Source organism: Engraulis encrasicolus, chromosome 19, assembly GCF_034702125.1.
Source record: "Engraulis encrasicolus isolate BLACKSEA-1 chromosome 19, IST_EnEncr_1.0, whole genome shotgun sequence".
Lineage (NCBI taxonomy): Eukaryota > Metazoa > Chordata > Actinopteri > Clupeiformes > Engraulidae > Engraulis > Engraulis encrasicolus.
The window spans coordinates 48,161,959-48,184,605 of NC_085875.1; the positions used below are offsets into that span (position 1 = coordinate 48,161,959).

The 22,647-nt window shown below is 42.8% G+C and overlaps 1 protein-coding gene across 1 annotated transcript in view; it reads left to right on the top strand.

The window, feature by feature from the left end:
* The window catches only part of pcnx1 (pecanex 1), an 89,772-nt gene that overhangs the window by 43,161 nt on the left and 23,964 nt on the right, over positions 1-22,647 (top strand). The window contains exons 7-20 of the mRNA XM_063184616.1: positions 2,858-2,990; positions 12,349-12,542; positions 15,530-15,623; positions 16,068-16,125; positions 16,373-16,584; positions 17,271-17,424; positions 17,946-17,978; positions 18,273-18,444; positions 18,636-18,746; positions 19,833-19,924; positions 20,161-20,270; positions 21,158-21,263; positions 21,605-21,697; positions 22,595-22,647. The exon at positions 22,595-22,647 is cut by the window's right edge and continues 98 nt beyond it. Coding sequence (XP_063040686.1) covers positions 2,858-2,990; positions 12,349-12,542; positions 15,530-15,623; positions 16,068-16,125; positions 16,373-16,584; positions 17,271-17,424; positions 17,946-17,978; positions 18,273-18,444; positions 18,636-18,746; positions 19,833-19,924; positions 20,161-20,270; positions 21,158-21,263; positions 21,605-21,697; positions 22,595-22,647 — 1,615 coding nt within the window. The remainder of the gene's footprint in view (positions 1-2,857; positions 2,991-12,348; positions 12,543-15,529; positions 15,624-16,067; positions 16,126-16,372; positions 16,585-17,270; positions 17,425-17,945; positions 17,979-18,272; positions 18,445-18,635; positions 18,747-19,832; positions 19,925-20,160; positions 20,271-21,157; positions 21,264-21,604; positions 21,698-22,594) is intronic.

A 22,647-nucleotide genomic window follows, 5' to 3' on the forward strand; every position in this document is an offset into this window, starting at 1 on the left:
GTGCCTGTTTAGTAGCAAGGTAGCACCCCAGAACTGCATTTGTGTGAATCTGACACCAATATTAAGGGAGAAACAGACTAGCAAAGGTTGAGGGTGGACACTATACATTCAGTCTTGATTATATATCAGTCAGTGTAAGTCACAAAAATATGTCTGAGGTGTTGTTTGAAAGCTCTTTTCTGGCTCTACAAATTACACACGCAGCATGGAATGCCTTCAGAATATGAGTTATTATTTTCAGAGATAAGGTTTTTTTATATTAAATTTTTTATTTAACTTATGATAATTCATATTCTGAGGGTTGTTGTATTCCATGCTGTTTGTGTAATTTGTAGAGCCAGAAAAGAGATATAATCAAGGCTGAATGCATAGTATCCTACCCTAATATGTAAACCTTTGCTAGTCTGTTTCTCCCTTAATATTGGTGTCAGATTCACACAGATGCAGTTCTGCGGTACTACCTTGCTACTAAACAGGCACAGCAAGTATGACTGAAATCTGTGACGGTCGGGTCCCAAAGTGTCTGATTTCACGTGAAATGACCCAATTTTTCATTTTTGGCTGCAGCGGACTTATCTAGCCTGCATTAATCCGGCCCTGCAGCCAAGTTGGCAAGGCACAGATGCACCCTGTGGGCATCGTTTATTTGTTTGTGCTGCTGCTGGCAAGACCTCCCCTTTCAAAGATTTATACTCGACAACTTGACAAATTAGAAATAAAAATAGACTTCAGCTAATGAGGCAAGTATTCCAAATGGAGAGGAGGAAGGAATCAAAGTGGACCTTAATTAGTATTTGGCCGATGTCGCCATATGGCTGATATGAGGGTGGGAGACGTGACGCCTTGTTTTTTTTGTAACATTGGTTAAAAACCTACAAAACTGTTATTTTTCCTCTTAAAACAAATGTCAATAAAGACGATTTGGTTCATTATGTTTCATATCTATGAGAAGAAGCATTTTTTTAAAGATTTATGTAAAGGGTTATATGTCAAATATCCTGCGGTGTGACTGTAACATTAATGAAACCTGGAACATAATGTATACAGTGCCGGCCAAAAGTATTGGCACCCCTTCAATTCTGTCAGATAATAACTTACTCAATTTCTTCCAGAAAATGATTGAAATCACAAATGCTTTGTCATTAATATCTTCATTTGTTTGTCTTGCAATGAAAAAACACAAAAGAGAATGAAAAAAGTCAAATGAATGACCATTTTACACAAAACAAAAAAATGGGTCGGAGAGGTATTGACACCCTCAACCTAATACTTGGTAGTAGTGTGTGTGTGTGTGTGTGTGGGGTGGAGGTTAAAGGAACAATAGTACAAAGAGCATGGGGGATATGTTTGTGCAGAATATTAATTATTTTATTGTATCTTGCAGAAATTTCACACCAAGGATGTCACACCGCAGGCCACATTTTCCCAAAAAAGGCAAAAATTAGGCGAAATTCCACAGACCACTATGACCTTTATTTTTTTCTACTTTTTTCCAATTTTTCCAATCGTTTTTTTCAGGAATTGGAAATATTTTTTTGTTGTTTTCGTTACGCCCTTAAACGTCAACCACCCATGAATAGATTCTGAATGGGGTTTTAAACAATTTTTCCCCTCACAGTTTGAGTTACAAAAAAAGTATATTTGCTGCAGAAATATGTAGAGTAAGTTATATGTCATGTACTTTGTATAATGTTTATATACTGTATACGGTTTCAAGACACACACAAAAATACACCATCCATACCCATACAAACAAAAAAGTCACATGCACACACCACCATTACACTTACATACCACCCTTACAAACACTGACATTGCATAGCTCTGTCACCTTAGTTTACAACCCATTTGTCTGTCTGCATGATTGGTTGAATGATCTGACTGAAGACCAAACTAGACTGTTGTAGACCATACTCCTTTTTTTGCTCCATGGCTTGTGGAGCAAGAATATGTTGCATTGGATGAAGTGATATGGTAACACAAGATGAATTGATGTGTTGTTGTAGGATGAGGGTGACTACTTGATTCACCTTTATGGTCAGTCACACTGCTGACATGGATTGAATTCTCCTGTCAGTGTTGGGGAACAGTCCTAAAAAACAAATGGGAAATTGCAGTGTTTCAGGGTCTTCACCTTTTTTTCCCTTGGTGTTCATTGGTGTAGGGGCTCTTAAACTCGTTCAGGATGGAGGAAATCGTAGGCAGTCAAGGTGGCAGTTCTTGTACTTTTTTACAGTATTTGGCAATAATGCCTACGCGTTTCGGCATACTGTTTGACCTTCATCAGGGCGTATGAAAACTGCAACCTTGAGTGCCTCAGATTTCCTACCCTGAACATAAACAAGACCTGCTTTCACAAAGACTTTTTAAAATCTCCACAGCACCATCAGACCTGACTTACTGATATTATACGCATGTCTTGCTTGCAGACATGTACTACCGAAGGTCTTCAAAATTTGCCTCTGTCTTGATGCAGTCTCCTCTGCACTACAGTGCAGGAATGCAGGTGGATGAAATGGGACTTACTATTTAATATTATCTTGCACAAGCCTATAGGGAAATGACTTACAAGGGAAAGGATTGGTGCCTTGGTGCTGGTGGTGGGGTGGCTTATTTATATCAAAATGGAAGTAATGACTCAGTCAAAGCTTTCTCTCCTGCCCTTTATGTTTGTGTTTTTTTTTTTTTTTTTTTTAATGAAAATCTTCACGGTTGCATGAACCAGATTGAACCCTTTGTGCATACTTCAGGCCCATGAGCGATGATTTGATCATATTGTGCAAAGAGTTAGTAAACGGACAGTTTTGAGAAAAGCACTACAGTACACGACTACAGACCCTCTCTCTCACCACCACAGCAGCACCCGGCAGCGAGGAGGCCGTTACATTCCGGCGCGAGCGTAGCACGTTCCGTCGGCAAGCCGTGCGGCGGCGCCACAACGCGGGGAGTAACCCCACCCCTCCCGCCTCCCTCATCGGATCTCCCCTCAGGTATGATTGGCCTGCTTGGCAAAACAATAACCAACAGTACACAGTACATTTTGTAGCGTTCATTCAACACTTTATCAAATGGGGCCATGCATGTGCTAGAATAGTGTTGAATTCAATTCTCGAGTGTTAATGCTGTGAAATGAGTGAGTTCAGAAATTAGTGAGTTCAGCTTTGTAGAGTCAGTATTCAACATGTGGAGAGTTACATTTCACACTATTCTAGGGCATATACTGTATGGTCTCGTTGGATGAAGTGTTGAATTGAAGCTGCAGTATTTACTGTGTAAGGAGGGGCTTAATTTTAAGCATGCGGCCGGCCATCCTACCCCATCCCCCTCTGCCCCTCCCTGCCTCTCCCACCACCCCACTCTGTGTTCCACCACCAGTGATAGGCAAAATGGATTCATTAGTCATAATCCAGTGCCACATATTCCTAATGACTCGGTTCATTTACCTTTCCAATTCAGCTAGGTCATTATCTGGTTGAATTGAACACCTGGTTGTATTAGACAGGTAAAACAAGATCATGTGGCATTATATTGTAACAAATAAATCAATTTTGGCCATCACTGTCTGTCACTGACACACATTTTATTTTCACTCACTCATTACTGGTTTCCTTTCTTTGGGATCTATTATTTGTTCGTCTCTTCTTTTCTCGAGTTGCATGGGGGGGCTAATTCCTCACCAACTGATCTGTAAGCAATTACAGATGATATGGCCCAACTAATATGTCATCAGCTACAGTATGTGGTGTATAAACTCCTGGCATGTGTTTGCATGGTGCTTGAGCTCGTCTGTCTTCCTTCTGGGCTTTCCTTGCTCGGTGAACTGAACTGGCATGCATTCTCCCTTCTCTGGCTGTCTTTTGGTTCTCTCTGAACTGACGATATGATGTTTTTTCGGGCCATGTTCTGCCTCGTCCATGATGGTCTTTTTTTGTTTGTTTGCTTGACTCTACAGCTCATTGCCATCTCAAGGGTTCATGGTCCTTTTCTCTTGGTGTAAATATCATAAGGCCGTAATGACTAGCAAGCAGTTTAAGATTTATGCAAAATAAAGGCATGCCTTACGATGTCTTAATATGTTTTTCTTTTATGGGCAACGGTTACCTTGTGTTTATTTTTTCAATTATTTTCTCTCAAAATAAATTTCATCTACATTTAAATTGTACAAAATGGAATGCTGAACTGGACGTGAAACAACGTGAATGTAGTTTCATGTCCACTTTAAGCCAACAGTCTGTCAATTAATGTTAGTACATTACATTTTAGATGTTATCGCCATGACTGAAATAATGTTTTGGTGGTCATGCATCTGTCCCAAAGACCAGCTGCAGAGAGCCATGAACCTTTGTTGAGTTCCTCTCCTCCAAGCTCTTATACATTTCAACAAAACTGTCTTGTGTGCCTTACTGCCTTGTCTTTCTGTCTGCTGTCTCTTGTCTCCCAACCCCCGAGAACATTCTGCCTCCTGGTTTTCTTCAGTTTATCTGGGGAGCGGTTCAACTAATGGCACCGTCTCCTTCTCTGGTCCATATTCCCTCCCCTACATCAATCCTGTCACGCCTACCTGTCTCATTTATGATCTCCTTGTTTGTACTGTTGGCCTCTTGCTGTAAATCTGTTTATCTTGATTATCTGTGGACATCTGTCCAATCCTGCTTCCTCTTCCTCGCTCACTGCCTCTCTCCACCCCACTCACTCTCTTCATTTCATTTATCTGTGAAGAGTGACCAAGGGTTTGACTTTTGGAATGAGATCATTGTGAAAAACCTTGTTTTGAATTCCCTGCCTCTGTCTGTTTGTGTTTCATGCTCATCCTCATTGTCTTTTTCAATCTCAATTTCAATCTCAGTCTCCTCTGGTCGATGTTTTTCTCTGTAGGTCAATATTTTCTCTTTTCTTTCTGGACAGTTTCCTCATGCATTGTTTCCTTGTTTTCCATGCCCTTTGCACCGTTATTACTGTTGTCATGCCTCACTTTCACCCTCCCCTCAGGCATCCCTCAGTCCTCTCCCAATCATATCACCAGGTACTTGTGGCCATTCTTGTCACAGAACCCTCTCACCTGTCTGCCTGTCTCTCTCTTTCTCTGTCCCTCTCTTTGTTTACTCTTCTCATTCTCTCTCCCTCTCTTTATGTCAGTTTGCCTCGCACAAACATTCTGTACGTACGTTCACACTCAGACACTCACAGACAGACATTTACAGCCGTCATTCGTCTGTTTGAACACAGATGTACTGATTAAGAGTGCAAGTTGCACAGGTTGAGATTCTGCTTATTTTTCAGTTTTTAATCACGTGCCCACTCAGTGTGAGGCCAAGAGCACTAAACCGCAAATAGCTCAACACTGAGTCATGGGAAGCCGGCGAGTGCCTTAACCATGTTTATCTATTTTACCTCCAGTGACGTGCGCAAGCACAACACACGCTAGAGTCCTCAGGGATATTTTGTCCCCAGGGAATTGGAAGGAGGAAGGTCCCTTCACAAATTCGACGGAAACGTTTCTTCTTCCTAGCTTTTCTGTTTGGTTGAATGTTAAACAACTTACAGCAGTGGTTCTCAACCTTTTTTTGAAAAAAAAAAAAAAAAACACCCTCTGGACCTCATCCTAAGCCTCCCAATGCCCCCTTGACTTCATCATAAGACTGCCAACACCCCCCTTAGTATTACAAAAAATTCAACGGACTAATGCCCTCAATGATGGCTAAGCACCGCCCCCTCTCAACTGTATCCTTCTCAACGCTCCTCTAGGGCTACCCAACGCCCCCTGGGGGTTGTACCGCCCCCGTTGAGAAACACTAACTTACAGTGACGTTCAGGCTTTAAAAGACATTTGAAGTGGGTGAGTTGGAGTAAGAGGGGGTGGGGGTTGTTTTCAGTTCTGGCAAGCCTTCTGTGTTCTTCCAATCCCCTGTAGAAGGTCATATTAACAAAACTACAGAATCAGCCAAACCACAAGAATGCTCAGCAATGGTCCTCCACTGCCATGGGTCGATAGAGGCCCCCGCTCTCTTTGCCAGATCTGACAGAACTAATCCCATTCATTACCACTATGTGTATCCTCGTCCAAAAAAAACCTTAGACATCAACACTTCCTTCAGCCTTTTTTAATGAGTTTAAGTGCTGAGTTTTGTCATTACAAAACTGTACCAATAGTCACCCACAGGAAGTAGTTATTTAGTAATGCCAATTCAACTTCAGCACCAATTAAGTCCGTGCTTTCTCCAGAACTGTATCTTCTCTATCCCTGTGATTTCTCTTACACCTTGGGATAAAGAGTACCCCCTCTTCCTCCACAACCACCATGTCACTCCTGCAGCAAGGTGTCTGATGTCAAATTTCAGCTGCCGCCTCGTGCGCTACTGTACACACACACACACAATGTCGTTCCCAGTTCGGGCTTGGCTGACCGCACCATTTTATTTACTACTGTATGGTTTATTACTGCATTCATTACTCTCAATGTATAGCACTAGCCCCATCTCCTGGCTGGCCAGAGGTCCCATCAGCAACATGAAGATATGAGGGGGGGAAAACTATGGTCTACTTAGTTACTGAAAAGAAAATAAAGGTCCGCAACACTGTTAAATGCTCCCAAAAGATTTATTGGCACGACGTTTCGGACTCAACGTCCTTCATTAAACCTTATGTAGGCTACAATCAGCCCCTTTGTAGCTGATTATAGCCTACATAAGGTTTTGGGATTGGTGCCCTCTGGTGCCCACTTTGTATATAGATTACCCTTCACTTTTGTATGTGACACCCCCCCTCCCCGCTATGTATATATACCACACCCTTTACACCTGTTCTGTGTTGCACTTTGATGAAGGACGTTGAGTCCGAAACGTCGTGCCAATAAATCTTTTGGGAGCATTTAACAATGTTGCGGTCCTTTATTTTCTTTTCAGTTATCTTACGTTTGGTCCAGCACCTGTGCCACTGATGTGCGCGCATTCTTTGACTTTCTACTTAGTTACTGACCACACTGTGCAGAACAGTGTTGTCTCGTAGCCTCGTGACTGGCGTGTATATATACTATTATTCAGATGGTCTGCATCAGTTGCATTTCCAAAATCTCTGGCTATGTCTCGCATCTTAAGCCTTCTGTAATATCAGAAAGCCCTGACTAGCAAGAGACAAAATTATTATTTTATCTTCTAAAATAGCACAGAGTCATCAGACGCTACTGTCCCAGCAGGCCTTCTCCCTGCGGCCAGAGGTGTGTCAGGTTTCAGTGGAGTTGCACTTTTGAGAGCTGAGGCACCTTAGGCCTGGTTCTCGGCTCTGCTGCTGAAGGCTGTCCTGCTGCAGGGCACTGCACTCCGAGACACTCTACATGAGACGGAACACTTAGGAAAAAGTCCATAGAAATGAACGGGGGCTATTCGTAATGTCAATATGCCGTGTGCTTGCACATCTCCCATCTTTCCGGCAAAAAGAGCCAATTGCCAATGGAGCTGCGTTGTCATTGATCCAATCATCTCGCAAGCAAATGCTGCTCATGTGCAGTTGAAAAATATAGAGAAATAGCTGCCTGAAATTGCTGCCCCAATGTGTCGCCAAGATGGCCATGTGGAGGGATTTATACAGACGCACTGCACTGCACTGCACTGCACTGCACTGCACTGCACTCTGTCTCCTGGAGGACCCCGGGCAGCCACCTCTGTTCCCTCACCAGTGGTCAACACCACTCTCTCCTGATGAAAACCCAAAACAGTCAATATTCTCCTCTTTTCTCCTCGACATTCTCTTGTCATCTCTCCGTTTTTTTGTGGGGTTTTTTTGCTCCTCTGTCCCTTTTTCTCCTATCCTGGGCTTCATTTATGGAAAGCATCGTTGCCAACCAGTTAACAAGTTACTAGGTTGCCAATGGGTCATTTCACGTGAAATCAGACACTTTGGGACCCGACCGACCCGGATTTCGATCATACTTGGTGTGCCTTTTCAGTAGCAAGGTAGCACCCCAGAACTGCGTTGGTTTGAATCTGACACTAATATTAAGGGAGAAACAGACTAGGAAAGGTTCACATGTGAGGGTAGGACACTATACATTCAGCCTTGAATATATCAGTCAGTGTAAGTCACAAAAAGATGCCTGTGGTGTTGTTTGAAAGCTCTTTTCTGGCTCTACATATTACACAATCACCTTGGAATACAACTACTCTCAGAATATGAATTATGATAAATTGAAAAATTAAAAATTGAATATCTAAAAAACTTATATTTTAAAATGGCCAGTTCCTTGTCCAAACGTAGCCGGCAATGTCATGAGCAGCACCTAAAATGCTGGTGTTCGGTTTGTTATTCATTTCAGAGAGAGTTTGACTCACAAATATGGCGTCATACAGACCACTTACTAATAATATGGTAATACCATAGTAGCATCACATGACAAAACAAAAACAAAACAAAAATGGTCAGTGTCCATGGTCCCAGGTTTCAGAAACTAAGGCAGATGTCCATTTATACACACCAAATGATATGTGAATGTTTGAACATTCCTTCTCTGTGTACCTGTGCCATCTTCCCTTTACCGTACTTTAAAGAGATAATCAATGGCTACACTCTCATTTTGTACTCTACCAGTGCATTTGAAGCAACAGCTGTGTCTTTTGTACATAATGTATAAGTACGTCCCGTTGCAGTTACAGGTTCCACTACCAGAAGCACATCCTGATGATCCATGACAAGTCTATCTGGTCTGAAGGGAAAAGTGAAGGATGGAGATGGCCCATGAGGATGCAGGAAGCTCAGTTTCACCTCTCCAGTGCTCGGCATACATTCCTCAGCACATGCTAGCCACCAGTTGCCATCATATACAGCTACAACATACCCTTTGATGCTTGAAAATGTAACACATTCCTTTACTGAGCTCACTCTTTCAACTCTGCCTTCTCTGAATGCTGAAAATGGCCTAACTTCCACTGTGTCCATTGACAATGGGCAGAAGCTGTGTAGTTTTTGAGTACCTGGAATAGTTCTTGCAGATTCAAACCTTTTCAACAGGTTTTCAGCTTCATGATGGTACATCTCTGTTGTGGCAAACTGGCAATGGATGTTCTTGACATTATCCTTGACTGACTCCCTTGAACCAGGAACGTTTTTAAAACTATAGTTTTGTAATTCAAGATGCTATTCAATCATTTCACTGGAACAACCAGTGCAGGCCACAATCCATCCATTTGTATGCTACTACCAAGATCAGTTGAAACTGGGAAAAAAATCCGTTTTGTTGTTATTTCAGACTGCAACATTCATGATACAATTGCTGTACATCTGTTTCAGAAGCTTCTAATTCAGTTCCTCAGTGACACTTCATCAATGACAGAACGTCCAAAGAAGATCCTATATTTTTTCTGATGGCTGTGCTGCACAATATAAGAACCTTAAAAACACAACAAATTTGTGCCACCACGAGGCAGATTTTCACATACCTGCAGAGTGGCACTTTTTTGCCACATCACATGGCAAAGGTCCATGTGATGGCGTTGGAGGGACAGTTAAATGGCTTGCTGCACGAGCAAGTCTGCAACGTCCTATTGACAATTAAATTGTAACGCCATACCAACTGTTTTAATTTGTCAAGGATAATGTCAAGGCCATTTTCAGCATTCAGAGAAGGCAGAGTTGAAAGAGTGAGCTCAGTAAAGGAATGTGTTACATTTTCAAGCATCAAAGGGTATGTTGTAGCTGTATATGATGGCAACTGGTGGCTAGCATGTGCTGAGGAATGTATGCCGAGCACTGGAGAGGTGAAACTGAGCTTCCTGCATCCTCATGGACCATCTCCATCCTTCACTTTTCCCTTCAGACCAGATAGACTTGTCATGGATCATCAGGATGTGCTTCTGGTAGTGGAACCTGTAACTGCAACGGGACGTACTTATACATTATCTACAAAAGACACAGCTGCTGCTTCAAATGCACTGGTAGAGTACAAAATGAGAGTGTAGCCATTGATTATCTCTTTAAAGTACGGTAAAGGGAAGATGGCACAGGTACACAGAGAAGGAATGTTCAAACATTCACATATCATCATTTGGTGTGTATAAATGGACATCTGCCTTAGTTTCTGAAACCTGGGACCATGGACACTGACCATTTTTGTTTTGTTTTTGTTTTGTCATGTGATGCTACTATGGTATTACCATATTATTAGTAAGTGGTCTGTATGACGCCATATTTGTGAGTCAACTTCTCTCTGAAATGAATAACAAACCGAACACCAGCATTTTAGGTGCTGCTCATGACATTGCCGGCTACGTTTGGACAAGGAACTGGCCATTTTAAAATATAAGTTTTTTAGATATTCAATTTTTAATTTTTCAATTTATCATAATTCATATTCTGAGAGTAGTTGTATTCCAAGGTGATTGTGTAATATGTAGAGCCAGAAAAGAGCTTTCAAACAACACCACAGGCATCTTTTTGTGACTAACACTGACTGATATATTCAAGGCTGAATGTATAGTGTCCTACCCTCACATGTGAACCTTTCCTAGTCTGTTTCTCCCTTAATATTAGTGTCAGATTCAAACCAATGCAGTTCTGGGGTGCTACCTTGCTACTGAAAAGGCACACCAAGTATGATTTAAATCTGGGTCGGTCGGGTCCCAAAGTGTCTGATTTCACATGAAATGACCCCAATGGAAAATTGTATTGCAAACAAGTAAGTTGCTTACTTGGTTATCAACGATGCTTTTGAGAAATACACCCCAGGATTTGTACAAATGGTCAGAATCCTCCTTTGATGAAACCTAGGCCGATCTTCTCTCATCTCTCTTCTCCTTTAACCATTGGCCTTCTCTCTGTTCATTTCCATTCATTTTTGTTCATTCTATTCTGTGTGCTCTCCTCATCTCCGCTCTGTTCTCCTCTGCTTGAGCTGAACCATTGGTCACAGTTGTTTGCCGATGAAACCAGAGCCAGTATATTCTCTCCTCTCTTCCCCAGCTCTTCTGTCAGCGCTCACCTTACTCCGCTGATGTAACTCGAGCTGACTCGTCCTCGTCCTCCTCCTTCTCCTCTCTGTTCCAATCACCATCTCCCTGCCCGAAACCCACCTTGCTTTTTCCCTTCCTCTTGTCCGATTATGTTTCTCTGTCTTTTCCACATTGTTGTGAGACATTGGCCCATGCCATCTTGCTTGCTCTTTAAGATGATTGTACCTCATTTTGTCTTTTCCACCTTGTGGTGCTCCTAACCCGCTCTCCTTAACTTACAAATGCAGTTTTGTAGTTGTTTCAGCTCCAGTGTTGGCTAGTGATGTTGAAGCAGCACATGTAACTTAAACTTACCATACCAGTAGATGTATCATCTACTACTGATGTTGCAATGAAAGATCCCTTGTCAAATTTTGCGCTAGATTTACATTTTGTTTAGAAAGTTGGCCAACTATTTTCTGCCCTTGAGGTAATTTTGCCTTTCTAGCTAAAAGGTTGTATAAATTCGAAGCAGCAGGGTCGCTAACTCAATTACACGACAGGGCTTTTAAGCTTTCAAGCCGCTGCTTTTTCACCTCAGCTAACCATGATCATGCTAATCCAGTATACTGTCTGCATATTAATGCTAATACCAAAGTTGTAAGATAAATAACAAAGATGTGAGTTAAAATGGTAAGCTTAACCATACTGGCTTAGTCCTTGGACTGTTGGATGCATGTTACCATGTAAAACACCATTTTTAAACACATGCAGACCAGTCAGGATGAAATATCCTAGCACTTCATCACTTCATCAGGGACATTTTGCATGCACTATGACTATGCCATTGTTGATAGGGAATTGGCTTGGGAGCTCTTACTTTGAGTGGAGAGTATGGATAGGTACCCAGCCCCCCCACCCCACCCTGCCTCCTTGTTGACTTTCTGCCTCCATAAACTGTAATAAATTCTAACAAGCTTCCAACTCATGATCTCTCATACTTGTCATACCTCCCATCTCTACCAGCTAACATTCCTGCCTAAATAAAACTTATTCTCATATTAGTCATTCACACCGTCTTTTTTTGTTCTTTTCTCATCCTATTCATTCTTAAGTGCAATTCTGACCTTGTCCGTCCTGCCTTGACAGTATATTCTTTCCTGTTCATCTCTGTTGTGTTTTGTGTGATCTGTAAGTCTTTAAACTGCCATGACTAATGGTAAATCTCACCTTAACCTGCTTGTCTGTGTGCATCTTACCCTACCATATCCATTTGAGATTATAGGCCCATATATTACGTGATCTGCTATCGCAAAACTCTGTCTCTGCTCTTTTCTCCCACTCAACACCCATCCCTCCCTTCCTTCCCTCCCTCCCACCCCCAACCCAAAATCACATCTCATGTGTACCCCCAACCCCTTTTCTCTGGCAGTCTCCAGGAGGCCCTCAGCCAGGCCTCCCAGCAATCTTCTTCCCAGGTCAAAGGTCAACCCTCCCGCACCCCATCCCAGGTGACTGTGTTGAGCGCGAGCACCTCCCTGCTGGCCAGGAATGGAAGCGCACAGCTGGAATGTTCTCAGGACAAGGCCTCTACGGCAGGCAACACCAGCCTTCAGGATGAGTTTGGTGAGGGAAAGGGAAGGGAAGGGAAGGGGATGAAAGGGAAGGAGAGGGGATGGGAAGGGGATGGAAGGCATGGGTATGGGAGGGATTGGAAGGGGATGGGAGGGAGGGGAAGGTAAGGGAAGGAGAGGGGATGGAAGGGAGGGAACAGTGGTGGTTTTGGTGTTGGTAGAGGTATTGGTATTGGTGGTGGTCTTGGTGGTGGTGCATGAACAAATCACGGAGCATGTTGAAGTTGTGTTCATTTAGAATTTTTCGTTTTTGGTGATGCTGCTGGATTTTTTTTTGTTTTGTTTAACATGCAGAGATTTTTTATGGGGTTTTGGGAGTTTGTTCCATTATTATCTGGGGTATTGCTGCCTTTCTATGCTCATTGCTTTGGTTAACAGTGTAGCCTTTGCCTTGTTGTAAGCAATGGGTGGAAACTCTGTGGGGATTCCACTCTTCAAGCATAATCATTGTTTTGAGTTTCTCGCTGTCCATTGTCTGCTCTGAAGTGAACACCTCTCAGTTGAGTCAGCAGACTTCTGACCGTAGAAGAAACTTTAGAAGCCTGAAGCTAGATGTCTTCATTGTTTCTGGAAATTCGAACTCTTGACTGTTCCATCAATCAATTCATCCTATTTTAGGGCCACACTCATTCTCTTGCAACAGTGGTGGTTTCAGTGATAGGCTTTGCCTGCCAGTAGTACTTACAGTAAGTGTGTAGGTTTTTGAAGTCACCTCTTAAAGATCGTTGTAAATTACGGTATGGTTCCATGGACATATGACATGGACATATGGTTCCATGTCTATGGTCTTCTTCCTTTACAGTGAGACTATGCCAGTGTCAGTAAGGCTGTTTATAGATGCACAGTGCCCATAAAAACCTGCTGATGGCCTGACGCTGATAGGTGAATGGAGGTGTGCGTGGGCGTGTGCGTGTGTGTGTGCATGTGCGTGTACGTATTTAGCAAACAGTATGTAAACTAAGCTAAAACTGTGTAGTGTAAAATACTGGTTGTAAAATTATTGCACTAAAGCCCTATCAGTAGGCTCTTCTGTCCCAAATGACAGTCCTTACACTCAGAAATAAGCAGCCCTCTGGTAACTGCAAACCTTGCATCTTGACAGACAAGAAGCTTGACGACTGTTGTCTTGATAGCCTGGCTAACTGTGGTATGCTTTGAATGAATTACTTGTGTACCTACATAGCTGTTTTGTGTCTTTTGTGATTACTGCCCTTGGGAACAACACTTGTGTTCACCTTCACATTACTATTACACATCACCACAAATGGTCCCATGACTGTGAAAGCATACTTATGTTTTTAGTGGCACTTAAATGCATATACCAATGCTAAACTATGTTGCTTGAGATAATGAAGCAAATCAGAGGTGAACTCTGAATCATGATTGATTACTGAAGAAGGTGTCCTAGTTGCATTCATAATGCAGTACCTGACATACCATAATGTTACTGTAGTGTGTTTGATAGTGGGTTGGTGCATTTATGCTTATTCCATCAGGCAGTTTCATTCACTTTGTGGAAACTGTCTGCCCTTGCAACATCAGGCTTCATTCACATCACTTGATGGCTTGTACTTTTTAATGTTTTATGCTAACCATTTGGTGCTGTTTGGTTCTGACACATACAATTGCTGAATTACAAATAACTTACAACGGTCTCGGAAAGATGACGTCATGTCCTCTTTTCTGATTGACCCCTGGTGGAATGCTACTTCCGGATGCTGCCAAACAGTTTGCAATCTCTCCGATACAATACCTGACCTAGTATAGTATAGGGGTTTAAATCACAGCCTTCATGGCCATTCCATTCAGTATCAGTTTCTTGAGTCAACAATTTGTTTATTTTTGATCATGAAGAATGCCCCAAGATTCAGTTCAATTTGATTCAATGAAATTCAATGCTTCACTTTTTTAACCTACAGGCTAGGTTATATATGAGTTTTAGAAATAAATGAATGAAAACTCTAATATTTGCATGCATTTTATTTGAGAGACATTGTTGTTATTATTAGTGAATATTGTCATTACTGCATGAGCAAAATTAAATGCCTCACAAAATGGGTGCAATAATAACAAAGGTAAGACAAGAATGATGAATCTATTCCCTTGAATTGAATCATTGGTTGTAGGATCGATACATCCTAGTATAGTTGCTGGACTGAAGTGAAATAGCATGGAGGCAGTGGGTCGCGACAGCCTGGTTAGCATTATGCATTTAATTATTCATTCATTCAGTGCTTCTCCTCTGGAGCCTACTCGAGATGACAGCCTCTTAATATTGCAAGTGTGCTGCTGCCACTCTGCGTGCATGCGACCACGCATATGCGTGCATCTGGTCTTTTTTTTTTTGGCCGATTCATGCTTGTCTAAATTGTAATAAAACTTTTGAAAAACTTGCTTGTATGGATTAACAAAATGGATGTTGATTTTGCATGCTGAAAAGAACCATTTAATCGTTCACCTACAACCCATAATTTCAAGAGGCTTTTTTTGTTTATCACAGAGGAATAAGAAGGATCTGTGACCTGACTCCAATGTGACTATACAGGTCAATGACAGGGTTTTCTTCAGGTGGTACAGCAACCGCTAATGCCCACAAATTAATTAGTACTTGGTAATGAATGTACTGCAGTGAATATGCGTCTTGGATAATCCACTAAAAACAAAGAAAAAAACATGTAATCATACAATAGTGCTTTTAGCTGTGGTTGCACCACCCTGAGGTGTGCTACTATGCCAGTGACCCATACACTGCTCTCTCAAGTCAAGTCAAGTGTCAAGTCAAGTGTACTTCATTGTCTAATGTAGCAGGGTTAGCACAGAAATGTGAAATTGTGTTTGACGAGTCTCAAATGAGCATTTAAATTAAACATATAAAAACGACATTGAAAATAAACACACACAAGCACACAGGCACGCGCACACGCACAATGGGCCGTAAAAACTAACATACTGACACATGATTATGATATGTCATTACAGGAAAGCTCACCCCGCCTTTGTACGAGGTCGGGGGCTGTGATATGTCACTGGTGAACTTTGAACCCGCAACCCGAAGAGCCTCCAACAATATTTGGTAAGCGACCCACTTACTGTAAGTGCCTTGCAGTCCCCTCCTCACCCCTTCGCCAGAGCATTTTCGGTGTGTGTGGTGGTGGTGGTGGTGGTGTGTGTGTGTTTGTCCGCCAATGATGATGGTGTGCGTGTGCGTGTGCGTGTGCGTGTGCGTGTGCGTGTGTGTGTGTGTGTGCGTGTGTGTGTGTGTGTGTGTGTGTGTGTGTGTTTGTGTGTGCGTGTGTGTGTGTGTGCCGATGATGTGTTGACAAAATGTCAACCCTCCATCAGGGCCCTGACAAATGAATTTTTGTCCTAAGAGATGTGTGTACTTAACTAATATCTTTTGACAGTCATATTGCACGTGTCATGCAAAATGGAAACCATGTGTTATTGATCATTGTCAGTTGAGGTTATTGGATGTTATTTCAGGAGAGATTAATTAAGATGTGAATTGTGTCCCCAGGGAAACAGATTCTCACCTCTCCAGTTCTACCTCAGTTCGTTTCTACCCCCATGACCTAGTAAGTGTGTGATGTTTTATTTTACTATAAAGGTTTAGGAAATTATCTGGTAATTGTAACAATGAATGTAGAAAATGCAAAGACAAAAAAAATCCCTGTGTGTGCGTGCTGGTGTGTGTGCGGGCGCGCATGCTTGTGCTTGTGTGTGTGTGTGTGTGCGCGCGCCCCTCTGTGTGTGTGTTTGTGTGTGTGTGTTTCTGTGTGTGTTCGGTTGCACATGTGTTTATGTGTGTGTTTGTGTGTGTAGATCCGTCTGAACCGGCTGCTAACGATGGACCCCGAGTTGCTGGAGCAGCAGGATGTGGACCTGAGTCCCGAGCTGCAGGAGGCGCCACTGGGCACGCTTGACCCCGCTACGGCAGCCCACAAGGCCAAACAGTACTACCGCTTCTGGCTGCTGCCACACCTCTGGGTTGGCCTGCATTTTGATCGGCTCACACTGCTGGCTTTGTTTGACAGGTATGATAAATACACTGTGTACACTTCTACAAACACAACACAACACAACATACACATACATGAGTTCTTTGTGTCCATTGTTTTTTAAAATCGTCATTTCAGCCCCTTTGCTATTTTTCTTACTGCCTTACAACAGTCAAGGTCAGGTTGTTCAAGGGAATGGAGTACATATGCATTTCACTCTTGATGAACTGTATTGGAAGTACAGTTTGTTAAAGAACGGTACTTACTTTGATGAAATTATGTTTTGCTTTTAATGTTGCTTGCTTTTAATGTTGCTTTCTTTACCTAAAACCACTGTTGAAAGTACCTCAATAGATGACTTCGGTCAGCCATTTCTTGTACTTGAGACCACTGCCCCTGTAGGTTGCAACCCATATGCTACATTACATACTGCATATGCTACTGTGGAATGGACTTTGATAGTAATGGGGAACATGTGGTGATGTTTTTTTCATGCATTTCCACATGAGGTGTAGATACTAAAGCTCTTTGTGTTCTTGTGGGGGGTGTTTTGTGAAAACTGAAAATAAAGTCGCAACGTCACAATATCGAATTAGGAGAGACGGGAGCTCGGTGTTGCAGACTTTATTTTCAATTTTCATGTGTCTTTGCTAGTCCTGCACCCATCGTTTGAGACGGATGTCCGTGTTTTCTTTTTTTAAATGTGGTTATTTTGTGCCCAGGAACCGCGAGGTTCTGGAGAACATTTTGGCGGTTGTGCTGGCTGTGCTGGTGGCCTTCCTGGGCTCTCTGCTCCTGGTCCAGGGCTTCTTCACAGACATCTGGGTCTTTCAGTTCTGCCTCGTTATCGCTAGTTGCCAGTACTCGTTATTAAAGGTACATATGCACACACACACACACACACACACACACACACACACACACACACACACACACACACACACACACACACACACACACACACACACACACACACACACACACACCACTTCTGATACATTCTGGAGATATAAGCCTTCACACACAAGCTTTCAACTCTGCCATCATTGTGGAGATGTCTTTGAAAATGTAGCTGACAAGTTGCCACAAACATGGGTGTTGTCTGGCTTTCCACTTGTATTTTCCATCAGCATGATGATTCGCTTTAATGTGATGGGCATCAAGAAGTGAGAGCGACACGTGATGGAAAAACAATTATACCAATATAACGCTGGTTTGTCGCTCTAAGTTAATTCGCCTGGAATATATGGTTTTGATGGAAGTTGTATCACTACAGAAGTGATGATAAATGTTTGATTGTGTGTTTTAACAGAGAAGTAATTTCTGAACACTGATGCCTTTTCAAACTTTGGTGTCTTTTACTAACTGCTTATTTTTATTTATCTGTATGCTCCCAGAGTGTTCAGCCCGACTCTTCTTCACCTCGCCATGTAAGTACCTCGTCCAGACATTTTTCTGGCACTATTGTCTTTTGTCTCCCTGATTCGCAATCGCCTCTGCTCTCCATTTCTCCATCGCCATCTCTCCATATCCATCTCTTTTCCTGAACTGATTAATTAGTAGTTCTCTGTTTCTATGTCACTGCATACTTAAACTGGAAAAAAATGTTTTATTCTCTCTCTCTCTCTCTCTCTCTCTCTCTCTCTCTCTCTCTCTCTCTCTCTCTCTCTCTCTCTCTCTCTCTCTCTCTCTTTCGGTCTCTCCCTCCCTCCCTCCCTCCATAGGGTCATAACCGCATCATAGCGTACAGTCGTCCGGTGTATTTCTGCCTGTGCTGTGGGCTGATCTGGCTGCTGCACTACGGTAGTGAGTGGTGGGGTCCCTCGCGCTTCACCCTCTATGGGGTGGTCATCACCAGCTCCCTGCTACTCGCCTCCGCCAGAGACCTCGTCATAGGTACGCACGCACGCACGCACGGGCACACACACACACACACACACACACACACACACACGCTGCTAGAGACCTTGTCATAGGCACACACACACACCTGTCATTGACCCATGTACACATATGAAAAAAAAACTGTCAAATGATCTTTATGTGTATGGTGACATTGAATGTGTTTTTTTCTCTCTCTTCTGCAGTCTTTACTCTGTGTTTTCCAATCATCTTTTTTGTGGGACTGCTACCACAAGTAAATACCTTCATCATGTACCTGTTCGAGCAGTTGGATATCCACATATTCGGTGGAAATGGTGAGACATGCACACGCACACGCACACGCACACACACACACACACAGACACACAGACACACACACACACACGCACACTCACACGCGCGCACACACACACACAATTTAGCATGCAAATGACAAAAGAGCATGCACAAGTACTGTACACATTGTTGCATACATCATGTATACATTACAGTTCTCTTCATCTACGGACATCAGCCCAGGTGTTGAATTGAGTGTTGGCACAGCAGTGCTCTGCACTTTGCCTGAACCGGTGTGCAGAGGCTCTAAAGGGGGATTCATACTTGGCGTGACTGGCGCTAGCCTCCTTCATACTTCACTCGCGACCTCACTCGCGACCTCACTCGCGCCGTCACGTGACCCAAAATGACGTCACACGCCGTGGCGCGAGCTGCCGTGGCGCGACGTCGTGCACCCCACATTTTTTGTAACTTGTCGTGTGCCACCAGCGACCATGCAGGTAGGCAGACAAAGCAGGAGTTGCGAAGAGAGGCTACAACTACTGTAGGCTACTACAGAATGGATCCTGCATCATTTTGAGGATAATAAAATGTCCTAGAGAGTTATTTTATCTTCTCTCTTAAATGTTGTTCAGTGAAACAATTGTTTACTTTGTTCAGAAGCACGTTGTGTTCGGCGATCTATTTATAAATTCTGCCGCCAGAACAATGCTCTCACATGGTCTTGGAATGATCTGGCAATGTAGGCTACAACAAAAAATATATGTTTCAATGTGGTAAGTCACAAGTCAGACGTTCAGTAGCCCTACAGCAGCCGTGTTTGGCTTTCTATTGTATACATCCGTAGAACTCACGCTGCGAGTTGCGAAAGATGCTGCCGTTTCTCTCATGAACAGCAGAGGGCACTTCCGACAATGCGAGCAAGGGCGCTTTTGAAGTATGAATAGTCTGGCGCAAGTGATGACGTCATTAATGGTTCTCGCGCCAAACGCGCCAAAGTGCGCACGTGAAGTATGCAGAGCCCTTTACTCCTCTTCTTTTCCTCTTTTTAAATGTTTCTATGCATATTGTTTCATATCAGTAAAAACTCATGGTGATTATCTTCTCTCCTCCTCTCTCTTAAGCCTGCACCAGTCTGCTATCTTCTGTCTACAGTGCCCTGCGGAGCTTGGTAACCGTGGCGATGCTCTATGGCCTCTGCTACGGTGCCCTGAAGGTGAATCTTGAAGACTTTTTGTTTTATTACTTGCACTGTCAGAGCTACACTGAATTAATCACCATAGTATTAGCTCAAACTTTTTTAATGGAGACATTTTGGAGTGGCACTTATAAAGCTGTGTGTGTGTGTGTGCGTGTGTGTGCGTGTGTGTGTGTGTGTATTTCCTCACGCGTGTATGTGGTGTGCTGTTCTCTGTGTGCTGTGGCCTAATAATGTGTGTGTTTGTGTTACAGGAGTCGTGGGATGGAGATCACATCCCGGTGCTGTTCTCTGTGTTCTGTGGGCTGCTGGTGGCCGTGTCCTACCACCTGAGTCGCCAGAGCAGCGACCCCTGCGTCCTCATGTGAGTCAGAGAGAGAGAGAGAGAGAGACTATGTTAAACATGGGCAAGTCAAGAAACGCAATATAAAAACCCTGTATGACTTATTTGTTGAATAAGCTAAGAATTAAATTTTGCGGTATGGCTCTGTCAGAAGAGTCGTCGTCGTCTCTACACCCCCCCCCCGCCTTAAAAAAAAAAAGACAAAAAGACCAAAAAAGTCAGTATTATGAAAATCAGAGTCAGGGGACAGCAGCGACATCAGGAGGACGCTTGCCAAATGTTAAGACCGTGAGAGAGTTCTCAGGGGAGCTGAGCAGGCAACTTGACAAGATTAGGCCATGTTGTACATGACAAGGTGGAGAGCTGGGAGGCCTGAAGAGCTTTACTAGTACAGTTAGTAGTAGAGTACTTTTATTAACCCCAAAGAAAGTTAAGGTGTCTGACAGTTTGCATAAATACACAAATACAAAAAAATACAACTAATACCTATGATATAATACCAACCTAATACACATGATTGTATGTTATAGTTAACATATAGCACATGCTTGAGTACAACAATCAGCCTTACAGTCACACACACACACACACACACACACACACACACACACACACACACACACACACACACACACACACACACACACACACACACACACACACACACACACACACAAACAGTAAAAGTCTTGAGTGTAGTGAAAGCGTCTCATTTGAATGTGACAGGATGACTAGCAAAGACGCAGCTACTGCATGTACATCAGTACATTTAAATAATGCCTCTAGGGGGTGCTGTGGCACAGCGCTCCATGGCAATAGCACTGAGATTTGTATATAGCATAGTGTTTTTCAACGGGGGCGCTACAATAATAAATAATGTCTCCCGTGTTGTCTTTTTCATTCTCTAGATCCCTGGTTCAGTCCAAGGTCTTCCCTAATCTGAAGGAGAAGAACCCAGAAGACCCACTGGCAGAGGTGCACGATCCGCTGCCAGAGAAACTTCGCAACTCTGTGGTACGCTTCTCTCTCTCTCTCTCTCTCTCTCTCTCTCTCTCTCTCTCTCTCTCTCTCTCTCAAACACACACAGAAATGTACAGTACGTAGAATTGAAATATAACAAAACATAAATACGTACGTAGCATGTAAATAAAATAAATGTAAATAAGTGTGTGCGCTGGAGATAAGCTTACTTAAGTATTTTTCTGTAATACAAAAACAATCGGAAGTTTGAAATATTCATGCGCGTGTGTGTGTGTGTGTGTGTGTGTGTGTGTGTGTGTGTGTGTGTGTGTGTGTGTGTGTGTGTGTGTGTGTGTGTGTGTGTGTGTGTGTGTGTGTGTGTGTGTGTCCTTCAGAATGAGCGGCTGCAGTCAGACCTGATAGTGTGCATTCTCATCGCTGTGCTCTACTTCGCCATCCATGTCAGCACTGTTTTTGTCGCTCTGCAGGTAAGAACACACACACACACACACACACACACACACACACACACACACACACACACACACATACAGTGCAGTAAAATGAAAACATGAGTGCATGAATACAAACAGTGAGTGAGTGAGTGAGTGAGTGAGTGAGTGAGTGAGTGAGTGAGTGAGTGAGTGAGTGAGTGAGTGAGTGAGTGAGTGAGTGAGTGCGTGAGTGCGTGAGTGCGTGAGTGCGTGAGTGCGTGCGTGCGTGCGTGCCTGCCACATCATCATGTTCCCTGCACGAGTTACAGTACTGGAGATAGAGAGAGTTTGAGATATTGAGAGACAGAAAGAGTGTGTGTGTGTGTACTGGTGGTGGGCCGCTATCGGCGTTAACGTGCTGCGATAATGTCAGACTCTTATCGTGCAATAAATAAGATGTTTTACAAATAAAAAATATTATACAACTAAGCAAATACAAATAAGCAAGCAAATAGACAGACAGAATGAACATGCACCTCTACATTTGGGCTACTTACCGAATATGATTTATTTTGTAATGTAGTGTAATATTCTTCTACATTACGTTACATTTTGTTTTATTTTCCATCCATTTCCCGCCTCTTTTTTCCAACACCTCCTAACTATCACTCTCTCTCCCCCTCTCCCCTCCCAAGTATATTTTTATTATGGTGCCACCTTTAAAGTTTTTAAACTTTAAAAAAAGTTTAGTGATGTGAACAAACTTATTTAATGTTAATTCATTTAATTTTATATTATATCATTTTATGTTATATATCATATTATCTATTCCCTTGTTTTTTGATTTGTTTAGTGAAATTCATTACCTATATTGGCCATGAAATAACTACACCTGCTTAACTGGCAATAAAGGAACACAAACAAAAGAAATCTCTCTCCTCTCCCCTTCAGCCATTCCTGAGCTACGTGTTGTATGGGCTGCTGGGTGCGGTGGGGGTGCTGAC